Source organism: Erinaceus europaeus, chromosome 2 (genome assembly GCF_950295315.1).
Source record: "Erinaceus europaeus chromosome 2, mEriEur2.1, whole genome shotgun sequence".
In the NCBI taxonomy this organism is placed as follows: domain Eukaryota; kingdom Metazoa; phylum Chordata; class Mammalia; order Eulipotyphla; family Erinaceidae; genus Erinaceus; species Erinaceus europaeus.
In genome coordinates this window covers 61234695-61250586 of record NC_080163.1, presented here as the reverse complement: position 1 = coordinate 61250586, position 15892 = coordinate 61234695, and the positions used below count along the sequence as shown (strand labels likewise).

The following is a 15892-nucleotide window of genomic DNA, read 5'->3' as shown; positions in this document are numbered from 1 at the left end:
CCCACTCTCCATCTCTTACCCTTTTTTCTTTCACTTCCTGCTTTCATTCATTTCCTCCCTTTCCACTCCTTCCTCTCACTTCATGCCATCTATCCAAATATCCATTATTCCCCTTACCAAATATTTAACCAGGCATGTTTTATGGCTCATAAAATACTACAACACCCCCTTGGCAGCTTAAAAAGAAATACAATCATGTTTTTTTCCTAGAATATAGGCCTTAGCACAATTTAGTTTTATCTTTGATAAAATACACTCCCAATAAATGCATTTAATATTTATTTATTTCCATTTGTTGCCTTTGCTGTTTTATTGTTGTAGTTATTATTGATGTCGTTGTTGTTGGATAGGACAGAGAGAAATGGAGAGAGAAGGGGAAGATAGAGAGGGAGAGAGAAAGATAAGACACCTGCAGACCTGCTTCACTGCTTGTGAAGCGACTCCCCTGCGCTACTGCCTGACTCCCCGCATTTCATATTTTTATCTTTTATGAAAATTAAGTCAGTATTCCAAACTTGCTTCCTCCACTATTCACTTAGGAACCTTTGGGTAAGAAAATCTTATAGCTATTTATAGTGATAGTCAATCTAAATCTTAACACTATCTCACTCTATTCTGTATAATACTCAGGAAATATTTATCTGTCCTTTTAGAGGTCTCAGCACAATACCTAGGAATATTGACTAATGAACTGAATCAGATAACAAGACACAGTGTTTACAATACTGGTTTTGGGGAAGAGTCTCTGGGCATTCTACCCTCTGCCTATTTAATAACAAAGACTTACTCTGCCTCCAAGCTGTTTTGCTTTAAAAATACAAAAACACAATTATTCTGGGTTGGCAAAGTAACTCACCCAGATAGTATGCCTGCTTTGTCATGCATAAGACCCAGGTTTGAGCTTGGCCCCCACAGTATTGGAGGAAGCTCCAGTGTTATAGTATCTCTCTCTGTGTCCTTCGATGTGCATGTGGCCCGATTTCACGGGACCCCACAGAATGTACCATGGAACTGGGGGAAGCGCGAGTGTTGTAGTATCTCTCCTTCTTTCTTTTTTTTTTTTTCCTAAATGTTTACTAATTTATCCATTTGTTGCCCTTATTGTTTTATTGTTGTAGTTATTATTGTTATTGATGTTGTTGTTGTTGGATAGGACAAAGAGAAATGGAGAGAGGAGGGGAAGACAGAGAGGGGGAGAGAAAGATAGACACCTGCAGACCTGCTTCACCGCCTGTGAAACGATTCCCCTTGCAGGTGGGGAACCAGGGACTCGAACTGGGATCCTTACTCTAGTCCTTGAGCTTTGCGCCACGTGCACTTAACCCGCTGCGCTACCGCCCGACTCCCCTCTCCTTCTTTCTTTGTCTCCTGCTTTTTGTCATTTTCTCCTTGTCTTTATCATAATAAAAGTCAGCCAGGAGTGGTGAAATCATGCATAATAGAGATTTTGGGTTGGCAAAAAAAAAAAAGAACAATTTAAAAAAAATTAGAGACAATTTTTTAATAAAAATTACCGGCCTTACGTACCTTTTTTAAGATGAACATTCTGATCAGTATAAACAGCATGCCAGACATGAAACCAGACAACAGTGGAGATATAAACCAAGAAGCAACTGAGTAATTAAAAAAAAAAAAATCTAGTGAGTGTTAAAATTCTACATAATTACAGTAATCTTTGTATTATTTGATGCTAACATATAGTACAAACATCATAAATAGTCCAGCATTATTTACATAACAAGCTTTCTTTACCTTGCAGCAGAGATGACCACCATACATGTCCCCTATCTTCAGACACAAACTCATGACTCTAGTCACCTACTTTTTTTTTTTTTAATCACAACATTGCTCAGCTCTGGTTTATGATTGTGTGGGGGAACTGAACCTGAATGTCAAGTCTTTTCACAGAACCACTGTGCTACCTCCTCCAACCTTGACCCAAATTACCTAACGTACTTCTAGCACAGTGAAGCAGGTATTCCCCTGAACTGTGGCTTCAGAAGACACACTCCATGGATTCTCACTTAGCCCCATCTGCCTATTCTTCTTATCAATTAATCCAGAAGCCAGTCTTGTCCCGATAGTGTTACTAAAAAGGTAGGTCACCTTTCATTTCATTTTCCAAGCCCAGTCTGGTACTTTGTCATGATACTTTTAGCCTCTAGCTAGTTGTTCCCAAGTCTGGCTGTACACTGGAACTATTATCTGGGGAGTTTTCAAAAACTCGATGTGCTCTGGCCCCATCATTAGAATTCTGATGTAGAAGGTGTGAAATAGAGTTTGGCCATTGCTATTTCTAAATTGCCCCTCCAGGTATTCCATAGAGCAGCCTGTGTTGGGAACACTAGTCCTAGAAGTCTGGGACTTAAGGCAATTTTCTTGGCCATCTATATCCCTGAATAGCAGGGTAGGCATCTGTTTCACCTGGAGCTGCTGAGGCCCCTGTGATTCTTAACAGGATAAGCCACCTGCAAAAGGAGGTGGGAGAGATAGTGTTTTCAACATCCACTGGCCTGATACTCAGTAAGGCTGAGTAGGTTTCCCTCTTGCTAAAAGGCAGGGCCAGGAAGGAGGTTGTCAGAGCTTGTAGAACAATGTGCAGGACACATCCAGAGGGGACTTGGGAGTGTTTCCTGTCTGGGGCAGACTGGCTTATCTGCTAAATGCAGGAGGTGACTAGCACAGGGCACACTCTGAGACTGGAGACTGAAGGCATTTTCTTCACATGGGTCTTGTTTTTCTCTGACCTATGGATTAACAAGATAAATTTCTTTTCTGCATGGAAAACAGTTGGATACTGATGTTCAAAACTGCATGGAGATGTGACATTTGAAGAGTGATTGGAGAAAAAAAAAAAAAAACTAACATAGCAGTTTACAGTTTCCATTAACAGAAGTGTCAATAGAAGATCTATTACCCACATTTAAAAAAATGTTTATTTATTCATTAATGAGAGGGGTAGAGAGAGAACCATAGCTCTGGCATATGTGATCCTGGGAGTTGAATTCAGCACCTCATGCTTAAGAGTCCAACATTTTGTCCACTATACCATCTCCCAGGCCACCCCATATAAATCTTCTAAACCTCAACATTTGAAAGTATACCTAACAATGGAATATTTTAATAAAACTTACTCTAAGAAATGTAACCTTTCCTTGTTATAGCTAAAAGAAAATGGTAATTACCAATCTTGACAAGCTCCATCCACTGTACACCTTTAGTACCAATTGCAACAAGAGAGAATCCTATGGTAGAGCCAACAATGCAGTGAGTTCCTGAGATTGGAAGCCTCAGGAAGGATGCAATCAGCTGCCAAACAGCTGAACCTAAAGGTTGAAAAGATGAAAGAAGAAAAAGTCAGATGCAGAATATTACGACTCAAATGGCAACAAAAGGAAAAAAAAAAATCCAGATTATGCCCTGAATAGCAATATCTCCTTGGTTTTGATTTCCTATGAAAACCTTTATTTTTTTTTATTTATTTTTTTTACTATGTGATGATAGCCTAAAACAAATTACTCAGTTAACTTTAGCAAAGGAACATTCTTCAACAATGAAGGGATAATGATGATTTATTTAAGGAAAACTATTTAAAGTTACTTAGAGGAAAGCCTCCTAAGATCAATTATGAATGACCTTTGTAACATTTTAGTAAAAGTGCTAATGATGAAGTTGTTCTCATGTGAAGTGTGGTCAAGTCCAAGGAAGAAATGGAAGAATAGTGAAAACAAAGGAAGCAGAAAGGCTGCATGTTAGAAAAGCTCTCGTCGTAGCTATGCCTGTAGTCACATGCTGACAAGGCACAGGCACTGGCTCTGTCTTATGAATCTGCAGGAGGGAACGGAATGCCATGCTGTTTTTTCATTTATGCCTCTTATGAGAAGTGACTTTTATATTTAACTCAAAGTTTGGCCTCCGTTCTTCGGCTTTGTGTGGAAGGCTAGGTGTTTTCTTTGCCCCTTCAGGCCTTCTAATTCCTAGGAATTAAGACGATCCCTTAGTTTTGGCTTTGTGTCCTTTTTAACCTCAATTTCACCACTCTTCTCCAGACTTAATGTTTTTCTAGGCTACGGTGCACCTCAGATATTTTTATAAGCAGATCAAATTTTGCAGTGAGTATTGAAAGCATCAGCTGGGAGAGATCACTTTTCAGAAACAGCTGTTGAAAAGCTGGTCTAGAACTGTAAGGGAACAAAGGGCTTGGCTGATAAGCAGGGCAAGCCATTAATCTCCAGTGTTAATTCTGGAAATCTGGTTGCTTGGCAGCAGCAGAATTGTTAAGCAGACCCCTGGCATTTTATTCAAAACTATCTGCATTATGGAGGGTCACAAGAGGACTACAGGTCCCAGTTTCTGAAGCCACACTGACAGCTGCCCCACGAGCTCTGGGCATGCTGACCTTTCAGCTGTGACCCTGCGTCTATCCCCGAAACGTGTGTTGGGAGCAAAAGGAGCCAGTCCTGTGCTGCCAAACTAGTGACAGGCTCCATGGCAGCACCCAGGATGCCCCAGTAATAATCCCTTAAGCCTTCACATCTAAGCCCAGGGCTCCTCTGGGGACAGTTTTTTTTTTTAATAAAGCTAGAATTTGGAGCATGTTTTGTGGCAAGGGAAAAAAAATTGCAACTTAAAAAAAAAAAACTATTGAATCATACTTAGAAAAAAACTTAAATTGCACGATGCTAGAAAATGATAAAAACTCACCCAACTGAATTCAGACCATGAGATTTTTTTTTTTTTCTCTCCTGAAAGCTGCTATCCTTTCTCTGGCTGACTTTACAGCTTGTGTCCTGGAACAGGATGGTATGTAAGGAAAAGGGGGGACTCTGGGGGGAGAGGCTGCCAGAGAGAGCACAGAAGGAAAGAAAGTGGGCAGTGGAGAGGAAAAACACAGGAGCAGCTGTGAGGTGCAAGGTGCAAAGAGAGGGAGAAGGAGGCAGACATTTGCAGCAGAGGGGCAGTCTCAGAACTGAAACAGCTGAGAGGCCTCATTAAAGCTCAGGAGTTAAAAAAAAAAAAAAAGCTTAGGAGATTCTGAAGGCAGATTGGATTACTAGAAAACTAGTGGAAAAAAAGATAACTTCACCTGAGATAATAGTGCCTTACAGAGATGATAAAGGATGAAGGCCAACACAAATCTAGGGAAAGTGTTGGTGGTAGGGGTGGGCTGGAGGGGGGGGGGGGGAAGGGAGATGGGCATCTCTGAAGCAAAAAGATCCTGGGAAGATGGCAGAATGGCAGAGTGGAGGCCAGGGTGAGTGAGTGCAGGCAGGGAAAAGATGAGTTGCGGTTATAGAGACAGAATTATGGGGTCTGTGCATGTCCCACAGCAGAAGTTCAATGAGATGGCTTATTCAAGCTGCTGGGAGGGTTTCTTGTTTTAGTCTGTTTTGTTTTGCATGAAAAGATGCTAAGTTTTGAGTTCTCAGTGGCCTTTTGGAAGCACTGGTTTCAGACTATGTGAGCTGACTAAGGCTTTAAGGCTGAGTTCGAGTCCCCAGGAAGTTCAGCAAGTCACAGGCAGCTTTAACCAGTGTAATGCTATCACACTCTATATGAAAGCACAGAGGCCCATGAGTTAGGGAAGGATTTTCTAAAGAGAAAAAAATAAAAACAAAAAAGGAAAAAATAGAATAGGTTACAAGGACAGGGGTGGGAAAGAGAGAGAAGAAATGGACATTGAGTTTAGAAGAGGAGAACTGGGAGAATTTTAGAATCTGAACAGAATCAGCTTTGACTTTGGCCAACAATCATTATAGCAACATGTCAAATTTACCCAACTCCCATTAGCAAGCAGCCAGTTTTTTTTTTTAATCTAAGTAATTCCTACAAATTCTCAACAAAATAGGCTTTGAGATTCATTCAGCAACATTAAAAAAAAAAAAACACAAAAACCAAAAACCAATACCAAAAAACCCAAAGCAAACAAAAATCAAGTTATTCAAAGCAAAACCCCAAATTGCTTTGGTTAACCTAAATTCTAGTTGTGGAAACTATTCTTGATTCTCAGCAAAGAGTCAAAGGCCAGTAATAGGAAAACTCAAAAAAAGAGAATGTTTACTGCTCACATGAAGAGTTAGTAGAGACACACGACTCACAAACTCGTCCACCGAAGTGCTGCTCACTAACAAATCATTTGAATGAATATCACCAAACATCACCATTCCTGAAAAGTTTCATCCATAGAGCAGAGAAAGTCCTGTCAAGATTTACTTTAGGGGGATGAACAGCACAGCCATTACCACACACAAGGATAAACCCCCAATCCCTACCTGCAGGGAGGAAGCTTCATGAGTGGTGGGGCTGTGCTACAAGTCTCTCTCTTTCTCTCTTCTCTCTCTCTCCTCACAATGCCATACTCCCTTTCAAATTCTCTCTCTAAAAAGAGATAAGAAAAGGAAGAGCAGGGGATATGGCAAAAAGGTTATGCAAAAATACTTTCATGCCTGAAGCACTAAGTAACCCAGGTTCAGTCCTCAGCATCACCATAAGCCAGAGGGGAATAAAAGGAAGTTACAGAGTCATCAAAGATAACCCTTGTAGCAATTAAAAAAAAAAGTGGTATGAGAGGTGGCATAATGATAAAGCTTTGGACTCTCAAGCATGAGGTCCCAAGTTTGATCCCCGGCAGCACATGTGCCAGAGTGATGTCTGGTTCTTATTCTCTCCTCCTGTCTTTCTCATAAACAAATAAAATCTTAAAAAAAAAAAAAAAGACTAGGGGCTAGGTTGAACACACTTGTTACAAGGCTCAAAGAACACACTTGTTACAGTTCAAGTTCCTGGCCCCACCTGCAAGAAGAAAGCTTCATAAGAGGTGGAGCAGTACTACAGGTGTCTCTTTCTCCCCCTCTCTTTCCCCTTCTTTTCAGTTTCTGTCTCTATTGAATAAAGAAAATATTCCTTTAATAAAAATTAAATTTTTATTGCCCCCCCCCCCAATTTCAACAGTTCTTGCTTGCATTGTCCTCATTGAGAAAGTCTTAATATTAGGATGATGTGATCATACTTTAGGTATCTAGCACAACTACCAAGGGTGAATTTTACAATTACTGTTATTTCTCTATGGAAAACAGAAAATCTTGCATACACCTTACTATAATAAGAAATACATGTTCAGAAAGTTAAGTAAGATTCAATCATTACAAGAGCAGTTGTAATTAGAGCACTTATCAACTTTATGTCTTCAAACATCAAATGTTGAGATGTAGAAATTGTCAGCCCACTGTGCTTAGAAATATTTGATCAGGGAGTTGGGCGGTAATGCTGCAGGTTAAGCGCAGGTGGTGCAAAGCACAAGGACCGATGCAAGGATCCCAGTTTGAGACCCCAGCTCCCCACCTGTAGGGGAGTCGCTTCACAGGCGGTGAAGCATGTCTGCAGGTGTTTATCTTTCTCTCCCCCTGTCTTCCCCTCCTCTCTCCATTTCTCTCTGTCCTAACAACAACGGCATCAATAATAACTACAACAATAAAACAACAAGGGCAATAAAAGGGAATAAATAAATGAATATTTTAAAAAAAGAAATATTTGATCGTCTAAACTAAGTTTCTTACAAACAGATGACCAACTTAAACATGATAAACAATTTCCATATTCTGTGCGCTTCAAAAAGGCTAGTGGCAATAAATACGTAGGGACCTGTGTTCTTAGAACACTAGCATCTTACCTTCTACTGCAGGACTCTTCCTACAATAAGGAGATGTCCTGTTGAAAGCAGGAGGTGACAGACAGAATTCCTCTCTAACTCTCTTTTCCCTAATAAAATACCCATACAGACCAGCTGACTGCTGTGATGTCATCTCTACCCAGAGGCAAGCAGAGAGAGAGGCCTGTGAGCTGCACTTAAGGTATTCCTGCCTTTAACTTCCTTTGCAGTTGTACCAGTGACAGTAAGCAAAGTCTCGAGATTCCCTACAGTGCTTTTCCCTGGTTACCATGGGCAATGGAGAGATCAAATTGCCAGAACAGTCAATGCCAATCCCATATATATACATATATATATATTTCACTGTGTTCAACACTTCTCTTTCATCTAAACACCTGGAAAGTACCAGTAAAAGATCACACTAAAACATGTGACACACAAGTTATCTTTGACACCAGCATGTCAAACGGAATCTTGAGACAGAATTTAAAAAAAAAAAAATCAAATGCCAATAAAAGAATTACAAAAAACATTGAAAATAGAATTTCTTCAAACACAAACATTGAAGATTCATTTGGTGACTGCTCTAAAACTTAGAGGATATAAAAGTTAAATGAATAAATACTGTTTTTGGGCATCAAAAATTTAAAACAGTACATTCTACTTGACAAGCAAACAAATAAACCTTCCATGAAATTAAAATCTTAAACATACAATTAGATATGTTTCTTTAATAACTTTCAAACAACTTTAAAATGACTCAGTTATCCTGCAACTATTTTTTTGTACTTTATGAAAATTACCGACTGAGCCTAAATCAACTTTAACCACCAAGTTTGCTAAAAGTTTTAATAAAAATTAATGTTTCTCTGATATCTGAAAATTTTAAAAAATCACAACCAAATGAAATGCATAAGCAAAAATACAATATAATGTGAAACCATCGGTTTTTGAAAAGTTATAACCAAAATCGCCTCTATGATCATGGACAAAGAATGTGGAAAGCAGAGCAGTGGATATATTTCACATGTGTAAAGAATAAGGCTACTTACCAACCATTGCACTAACTTCCCCAGCCATTAGATAGTCTACTGTCTTGTTGTACAGGTTCACATCAATGATACCTTTTCGAATAGTCTCTCCTACTTTGGCTCCCAATAATACTGAGCCTGCGGTTTCAAATATCGAAGCCAAAATGCATGCTTGCCTCAAGGTCACCACACCAGAGCCCACAGCGGTACCGAATGAATTGGCAACATCATTTGCACCCACAGAAAATGCCAATATAAACGCTATGATAAAACCCAAGATGACCATCCACAAATACTCATCCATAACCGCAGCCATTTTAAAGAGTGGGCACTAGGTACTTTTCTTTTGCAGAAGTATTTTAAATAAACAAAGCTTGAGGTTATAAATGTCGTCGTAAGGCCGAGAGTTCTTGTAAACAGTGAGTTTGCTCTGGAAAGCGCTGGACAACGTTAGAGCTTGAACAAACTGCTAACTGCTGGTTTTCAAACTACTGTCAGTACAGTTCATTTGGTTGTGTTCAGTCAGCAGTAAAACACATTCCATATTTTTCCTCCCAATCTGGGAAAGCTGTGATATCTCCTCCTGTAACAGAAAGAAAATGAAAGAAATAAAATAAAAATCAACTACCCTAAGCAACCTGAAACAGTTGTTCTTTCAGAAATAAATGTTTTAAGCTTGCTAATGGGATCTAACCTTGGCATGTGACATAAAGCAACTCAAGGAATATTACAATTAGGTTACTCTCCCACCCTTTACCCAAGCTGGCTTCTGGAATGTCAGAGGTTTATAATTGTAGACTGATAGTAAAGCCTTAATAGGACAAGTTTTTCAGCAATAGAAATCTATATATGATCACTATTTTCAGAAAGAAGAAAATTCCTTCAAAGAATCCAAAGATAAGTGAGAAATGCAGGATTATACAATTGTTCATGTATGTGGAATACGCTAAATTGGGGGGGGGCAGCAATTATCAAATGCAATGTAACCAATGCTGTGGTTGCTCACTGGTGTGTACTTTCAGGCATAATGCATGGAAGCTGTACATTATGAGCCCACGTGCAAGTTTTAGAACAAGCTGACTGATTTATCCAGATGATGACAAAGGTGAGGGCTGAGGGCCTCCCAAAGGGAGCAAGAGGAGGCTGGAGAATGAAGCAAATCTACTAAGACAGGAATTATCCTGTCCCTATTCCACAACTTTCCATCTCTGAATTAAAGAAAGCCAGAGATCCCACCAAGGCCTTTGAAAGGCTTCTCTAAGCTCATGAACCTCAGCTTCTATCTAACCCCATTCCCTCCCTGGCTCCTTGCAATTCCTGGAAAACACCAAGCATGCTCACCTTAAGGGCTTTCTTCCTGTTAATCCCTCTGCCAGATAAAAGGCTCTCCCTCACAGAGACATAGCACTCTCCTCACAGTATTTAGACCTGGTCTCAAATGTCACCATCAGAGGTCTTTACTAGCCTTATAAAACAGCACTCACCCATAACACCCCATTTTTTTCTTTTCTACTTATCACTTCATTTGTTCACTTATTCATTCACATTCATCTTGTCTTTCATTAAACTGCAGGAACCTTGTTGAAGTCAATGTTATCAATATCTTTCTCATCACACAGACTAATGTCTTGAACATGATATGGCCTTATAAATTTGTTGAGTAAATGAAGGAAGAAGCTATTAAACAAGCTATTAAAAAGCTTTGCATATTCTTCCTTCTAAAATATGAGGAGCTATGAAAAAATTTCAGGAGCTATGAAATCAATATACAAGGTGTTTTATAATTGTATAAAATCCAAAAGCTGTATATTGCAAAGTACTGAATCTGTGTAATTTCTCTGGATATTAGGCATACAGAATGGTGCCTATCACAGTGCAGTTCTTAATAGGCACTGACTGAGTTCAACTGATAAGTTGGGCTCATACATGAATTGAATTAAAATTATATGGAAGAATAATCAGAACACAAAGGTTTTGTAAACATTTTGATTATAGTCATGTTAAGATGCACATAAAAGAATAAAAGATGTGCCTGGCTATGGCACACCCAGTTGAGCACACATATTGCTGTGCACAAGGAACTGGGTTCAAGGTGGGGGAAGGGATCAAGATCCCACTTCCCACCTAGAGGGAGGGAAACTCTGTGAGCAGTGAAAAGTGATGCATGTGTTGCTCTCTACCTCCCTATCTCCCCTCCCCCTCTTCTCAACTTACAACTGTACTACCATGTAAAGGAAAAAAAAATCAAAAGATAAATATTTGTGTATATATATACTACTATAAAATTTTAACAGTGGTTGAGTTAGAGTGGTAGTGTTACAGATTTTTTTTTCCTTTCCTTCCCGAACATGGTTATATATATATTTATATTAAAATAATGCTGACAGTACACCAAAGTAAAAGACTCTGGGGTGGGTGGGGAGAATACAGGTCCATGAAAGATGATGAATGACATAGTGGGGGTTGTATTGTTAAATGGGAATCTGGGGAATGTTATGCATGTACAAACTATTGTATTTACTGTTGAATGTAAAGCATTAATTCCCCAATAAAGAAATAAATTATTTAAAAAAAAAGAAAAAGAAAAATAATTGGTTTTCTGAATTGAATTTTGGAAATGAAATAAAAACAAATCAATGTATTTAATAATAATAAAAAAATAATAATGCTGACAGAAATACATGGAAAAGCCATACATGTAAACGTTCTTTCCACAGCAAGAAAGCAGAGGTCAACAACTGGAGCAGGGGGGCTCCAGAATAAAAAACACTTTCTCTCCTAAAAATAAAAGCCCCATAAGTGACAACAAACCATAAGTGAGAGATTTAGGGACTCTAGTCAGCAGGAGCAGACTGCTGAAATCTTGGCACCCCAATCTTATTCCTACAATTCTGCATGCAACACAAAATGGGAATTTAAGAATTGTAGGGACAGAGAGGGGGGGAGCCAGAGTGGCAGCTCACCAACAAAAACTTACTGGAGCTTGGAGCTCAGGAGGACACAACTTCATTGGAATTTAGTTTCCACAGTAACAGGCTCTGAAGGTGGATTCAGAGAGGATCTGCTCCCTAGTCTGCTGGATACTGCTCTCTAGGTTTACAGGCCTACAAAAGCCAATTAGAAATTCAGAACAGCAAATTGGTTAAAGGGAGAGAAGTCTCAACTGCAGCCCTTCCAATGGACAGCTTGCTAGAGCTTGGAAGACTTTACTGGAATTCAGTTTCCATAGCAACAGACCTTGGGAACAGATTACTGACTTATAGCTCTCAGATCCTGTTCTAGACCAGTGTTGTGGGATGTACAGAGCAGTTAAAACCTAGACTGAGGCCCTGCCCACAAAAATCTAATGATCACTGAGGACAGGCCAACTCCAGACCTCAGATCACCACCCAGCGTCAGAATGCATCCTTGGATCCGCATCCTCATAGAGGACCAAACAAAAACGAGGAGACAAAGGACATCGTTACTAGCACTGTTGGACTGAAATGGCAACTGGAAGAACACTCCAATCAACAAAGCTATGCAAACCTCCTAAATGGGAGATCAAAGCCACAATCCTAAGGCTGCTCACTGGAATTAGTTTAGTGGAAGAATACTTAACAATGTCAGACAAGTATGAGAGAAGTGATAACATAAATCAGAGTGATTAAGAATATAGTAGAACCAGTAAGACAGCTCATGTTTTGTCATGGGTACAGCCCAGGTCTGAGCCAGGCTTCCACTGTATTGAAGAAAGCTTTGGTGCTGCACTGTCTTTCTGTTTCTGTTTTTTCTATCTACTGAGCCTGGAGTGGTGAAGCCCCCCTAACCCCTATCTTCACCTCCTCAAAATAGAAAGAAAACTCAAAAAGAATACAGTAGTTGAGCTAAATATATATATATATCTGGGGAATGTTATGCATATAAAAAAAAAAAAGAAGTAGAAACGCAAAGCAGAAATTGACTGAGTTTGGAGTATGGCACCAAAGTAAGAAAGCAGAAGTACACTAGAGTTTGCAGTGAGTACCCACACCCTTTTTTTTTGCCTCTCTATCTGAATAAAAAAGTGGCCCAGAGCAGTGAAGTTATGCATGTGAGAAGTTTCAGCTCCACAAAATAAATAAACCAACAAATAAATTAATATAAAAGGCAAAATTTGAAGGCTACTAGAGAAAAGTGTCACCATAAGACTATCAGCTGATTTCTTAACTCAAACTCTAAAGGTTACAAAGATCTAGCAAGATATATTCAAAGTTTTGAATAGAAAAAGGCATATAACCAAGAATACTCATTTTTAAATTTTTTAAAATATATTTATTTTCCCTTTTGTTGCCCTTGTTGTTTTATTGTTGTAGTTATTATTGTTGTTGTTACTGATGTTGTTGTTGGATAGGACGGAGAGCAATGGAGAGGAGGGGAAGACAGACAGGGGGAGAGAAAGATAGACATCTGCAGACCTGCTTTACCACCTGTGAAGCGACCCCCCCCTGCAGGTGGGGAGCCTGGGGCTCCAACCGGGATTAAGCCAGTCCTTGCACTTTGCACCACGTGTGATTAACCCACTGTGCTACCGCTCGACTCCCAAGAATGCTCTTATCTGTTAGGATTATCAATCAGGTTTGAAAGAATGATGAACTTTTTAGACAAAAAAAAAAAAACAGTTAAAGGAATTCATTACAACTAAACCAGCCCTATAGGAAATAGTAAAGAGCCTCACATAAAATGAAAATACAGAATGGTCTCACCCATAGGATGTAAACAAAGCGACAACTACAAAACAAGCAAGGTCCAATGAAGACAAAGTTATATACTCAGACTGAAGAACTGAGGTTACCAAAAAGGACTGAGAAGGGGCACTGAGCTGCAAGTGCAGAGGGTATTAGTAGACTTTGGTGAAGGGATACTGGTACTTTGATGATGGGTAACAGTATAATATATATTTAGGAGGTATGAAATTATACTTCTACAACATCTAGTCTTATAAAGCTACTCCCCAGACAAATGAAAACATATAAAATTTAAAAATAATACATAAAATAAGTATTATCAATTATCATCTATGTATGCAATGCTCTAAGGGTATAATGAAACAGAAACAGTCACTAAGAGACTGTAACATTTCCTGAGATTACAACTTGTTCTAGAGATCCAGACCCTAAGTGAGAGAAATAAAAAGGCAAAGGGGCATATTCCACTGAGAGCATCCTGTTAATATGATGGGCACATCAAATCTATAGATTAAAATACAAAATAAAAACTGTTTGGACTAATTTTATCCCTCTTACAATATAAAATTCTTGAAGGAATTTGTCAGGTTTGGGTTGTCATAGGGAAAACAACCAACAAATATTTACTGAGATCCTTTACTGTGCCTACAATTAGGGAAAGAATGAAGAGTAAACATGGAAGTAGTCCTGACACATTTGCAGTGTAGAAACCAGTAAGAGGTAGAGGCTCATCTCCACACTAAGGACAGCAAGAATTAAGCTTGGCACTTTCCAAGTGGGAAGGAAGAAATCTACAAGAAGACTGAAGGTACCCAGTAGACAGAAGCCACAATGATGACTTAAGGAGGCCCATCTTAAAGACTGACCACCACGCCAACTACCATGCACTTCTGAAGGGTTTTAATCAGGGGTGCTGAGAGGATCAGGCTTTCCTCTCTAGCTACATTGTGATGAACACACTGAGCAGAAGGAAAAGCAAGTGTGGAGAAGACTAATTCAGAAATCACTGCATGGTTCCAATACAGGAGGAAGAATCCTGGCTCCACAAAGTGGTAAAGAAAAAGACTTGGTGAGTTAATTCAATATCTAAAGTCAATAGAACATAGTGGAAGTATGTACAGATGAGTGGAGAAAGGGGGATGGAAAGAGAGGAGAGAGAGAGAGAGAGAGAGAGAGAGAGAGAACTTAGTAGGCTCCCCCAGGCTCCGCATTCTGTTTGTTTTTAGCTTTGGGGGGGGGGGGTTTCAATGGTTTACAGTAGTCTTTAACACATAGGCACAGCCTCTCATTTCCCTTTGATTGGTGTTGGTGTTCAGGAAACACAGATGCCAATGTCCCTTCATCCTGTCTCTTTCCCTCTTTCCCCAGAGTCCTTTGCTTTGGTGCAATATGCCACACTTAGTCCAAGTTCCACTTTAGGTTCTTTCTTGCTCCCCTCTATTCTTAAGTTCCACCTATAAGTGAGATCATTTGATATGAGTCTTTCTTTTCCTAGCTTGTCTCACTCATGATGCCTTCAAGTTCTGACCACAATACCGCAAAAGATATGACCTCATTTTAACAGCTGTATAGTACTCTACTGAATATATGAAGCACAGGCTTTTTTTTTTTAAGAATGTTTTTCTTTTTAATCTTTCTTTATTTGATAGAGACAACCAGAAATTGAGAGGAAGGAGGGGATAGAGAGACAGAGAGACACCTGAAGCACTGCTTCGGCACTTGTGAAGCTTTCTCCCTGCTGGAGGGGACCAGGGGCTTGAACCCTGATCCTCGTGCATTATAACATGAATACACAATCAACCAGATGAGCCACCTCTAAGTACAGTCTTCTAAAGGTCCTTTTTTTTTTTTTTTAAATCACAAAATTGTTCGGCTCTGGCTTATGATACAGGGGATTGAACCTGAGACCTCAGAGCCTTAGGCATGAGAGTCTGTTTGCACAACCATTATGCTGTCTCCCCCACTCTAAAGGTTCATCTTTAGTCACTTTCTTTCCTTAGAATTCTTCCTTAATCTTCTTTCTCTTGAGGGTTGGCCTTCAGAACTGAACTTTACCCAAGGATTAAGAAAAAGCCCTGATGGTGCTAAGTACTTTGCAGGAATTACTTATTAGGACATTATTTGAAGTTAGTGCATACTATGAACAGCCTCAGCTCTATCCTGGTTCAGAGAATCAGAGAATCATATAACATATGAGTACAAAGGACTTTCAGAAGTCATTTAGACAATTCTTGCTCATTTTGAAGAAGTGATTGTCATAACTAGAAGTATAGGTTAGATAATAATTCCCTAAATTATTCACTGGCAATTAGTAAAAAAAAAAAAAAAAAAAGCTGAAGGTATACAAATGAAAACAACAACATAAAGACAGTTGGAAGTAAAAAGCTCTTAGCAAATATTTATCCAGACTTCTTAATAAAACTACCTTCCAGCTCTGGATGGAGAAAGCTTCATTGTAGTAATGTCTCTCCAATCTGAACAAAAAAGTGACCTAAAACAATAAAATT

The 15892-nt window shown here is 39.2% G+C and overlaps 1 protein-coding gene across 4 annotated transcripts in view; it reads right to left on the bottom strand.

The window, feature by feature from the left end:
- Positions 1-15892, bottom strand: part of SLC20A2 (solute carrier family 20 member 2) — a 103108-nt gene that overhangs the window by 32791 nt on the left and 54425 nt on the right. For all 4 annotated transcript variants that reach the window (XM_060181612.1, XM_060181622.1, XM_060181616.1 and 1 more), the window contains 3 exons: positions 8701-9262; positions 3186-3326; positions 1528-1613 (listed from right to left, as the gene is read on the bottom strand). In XM_060181612.1, the coding sequence (XP_060037595.1) occupies positions 1528-1613; positions 3186-3326; positions 8701-8995 (522 nt within the window). In that variant the 5' untranslated portion in view covers positions 8996-9262. The remainder of the gene's footprint in view (positions 1-1527; positions 1614-3185; positions 3327-8700; positions 9263-15892) is intronic.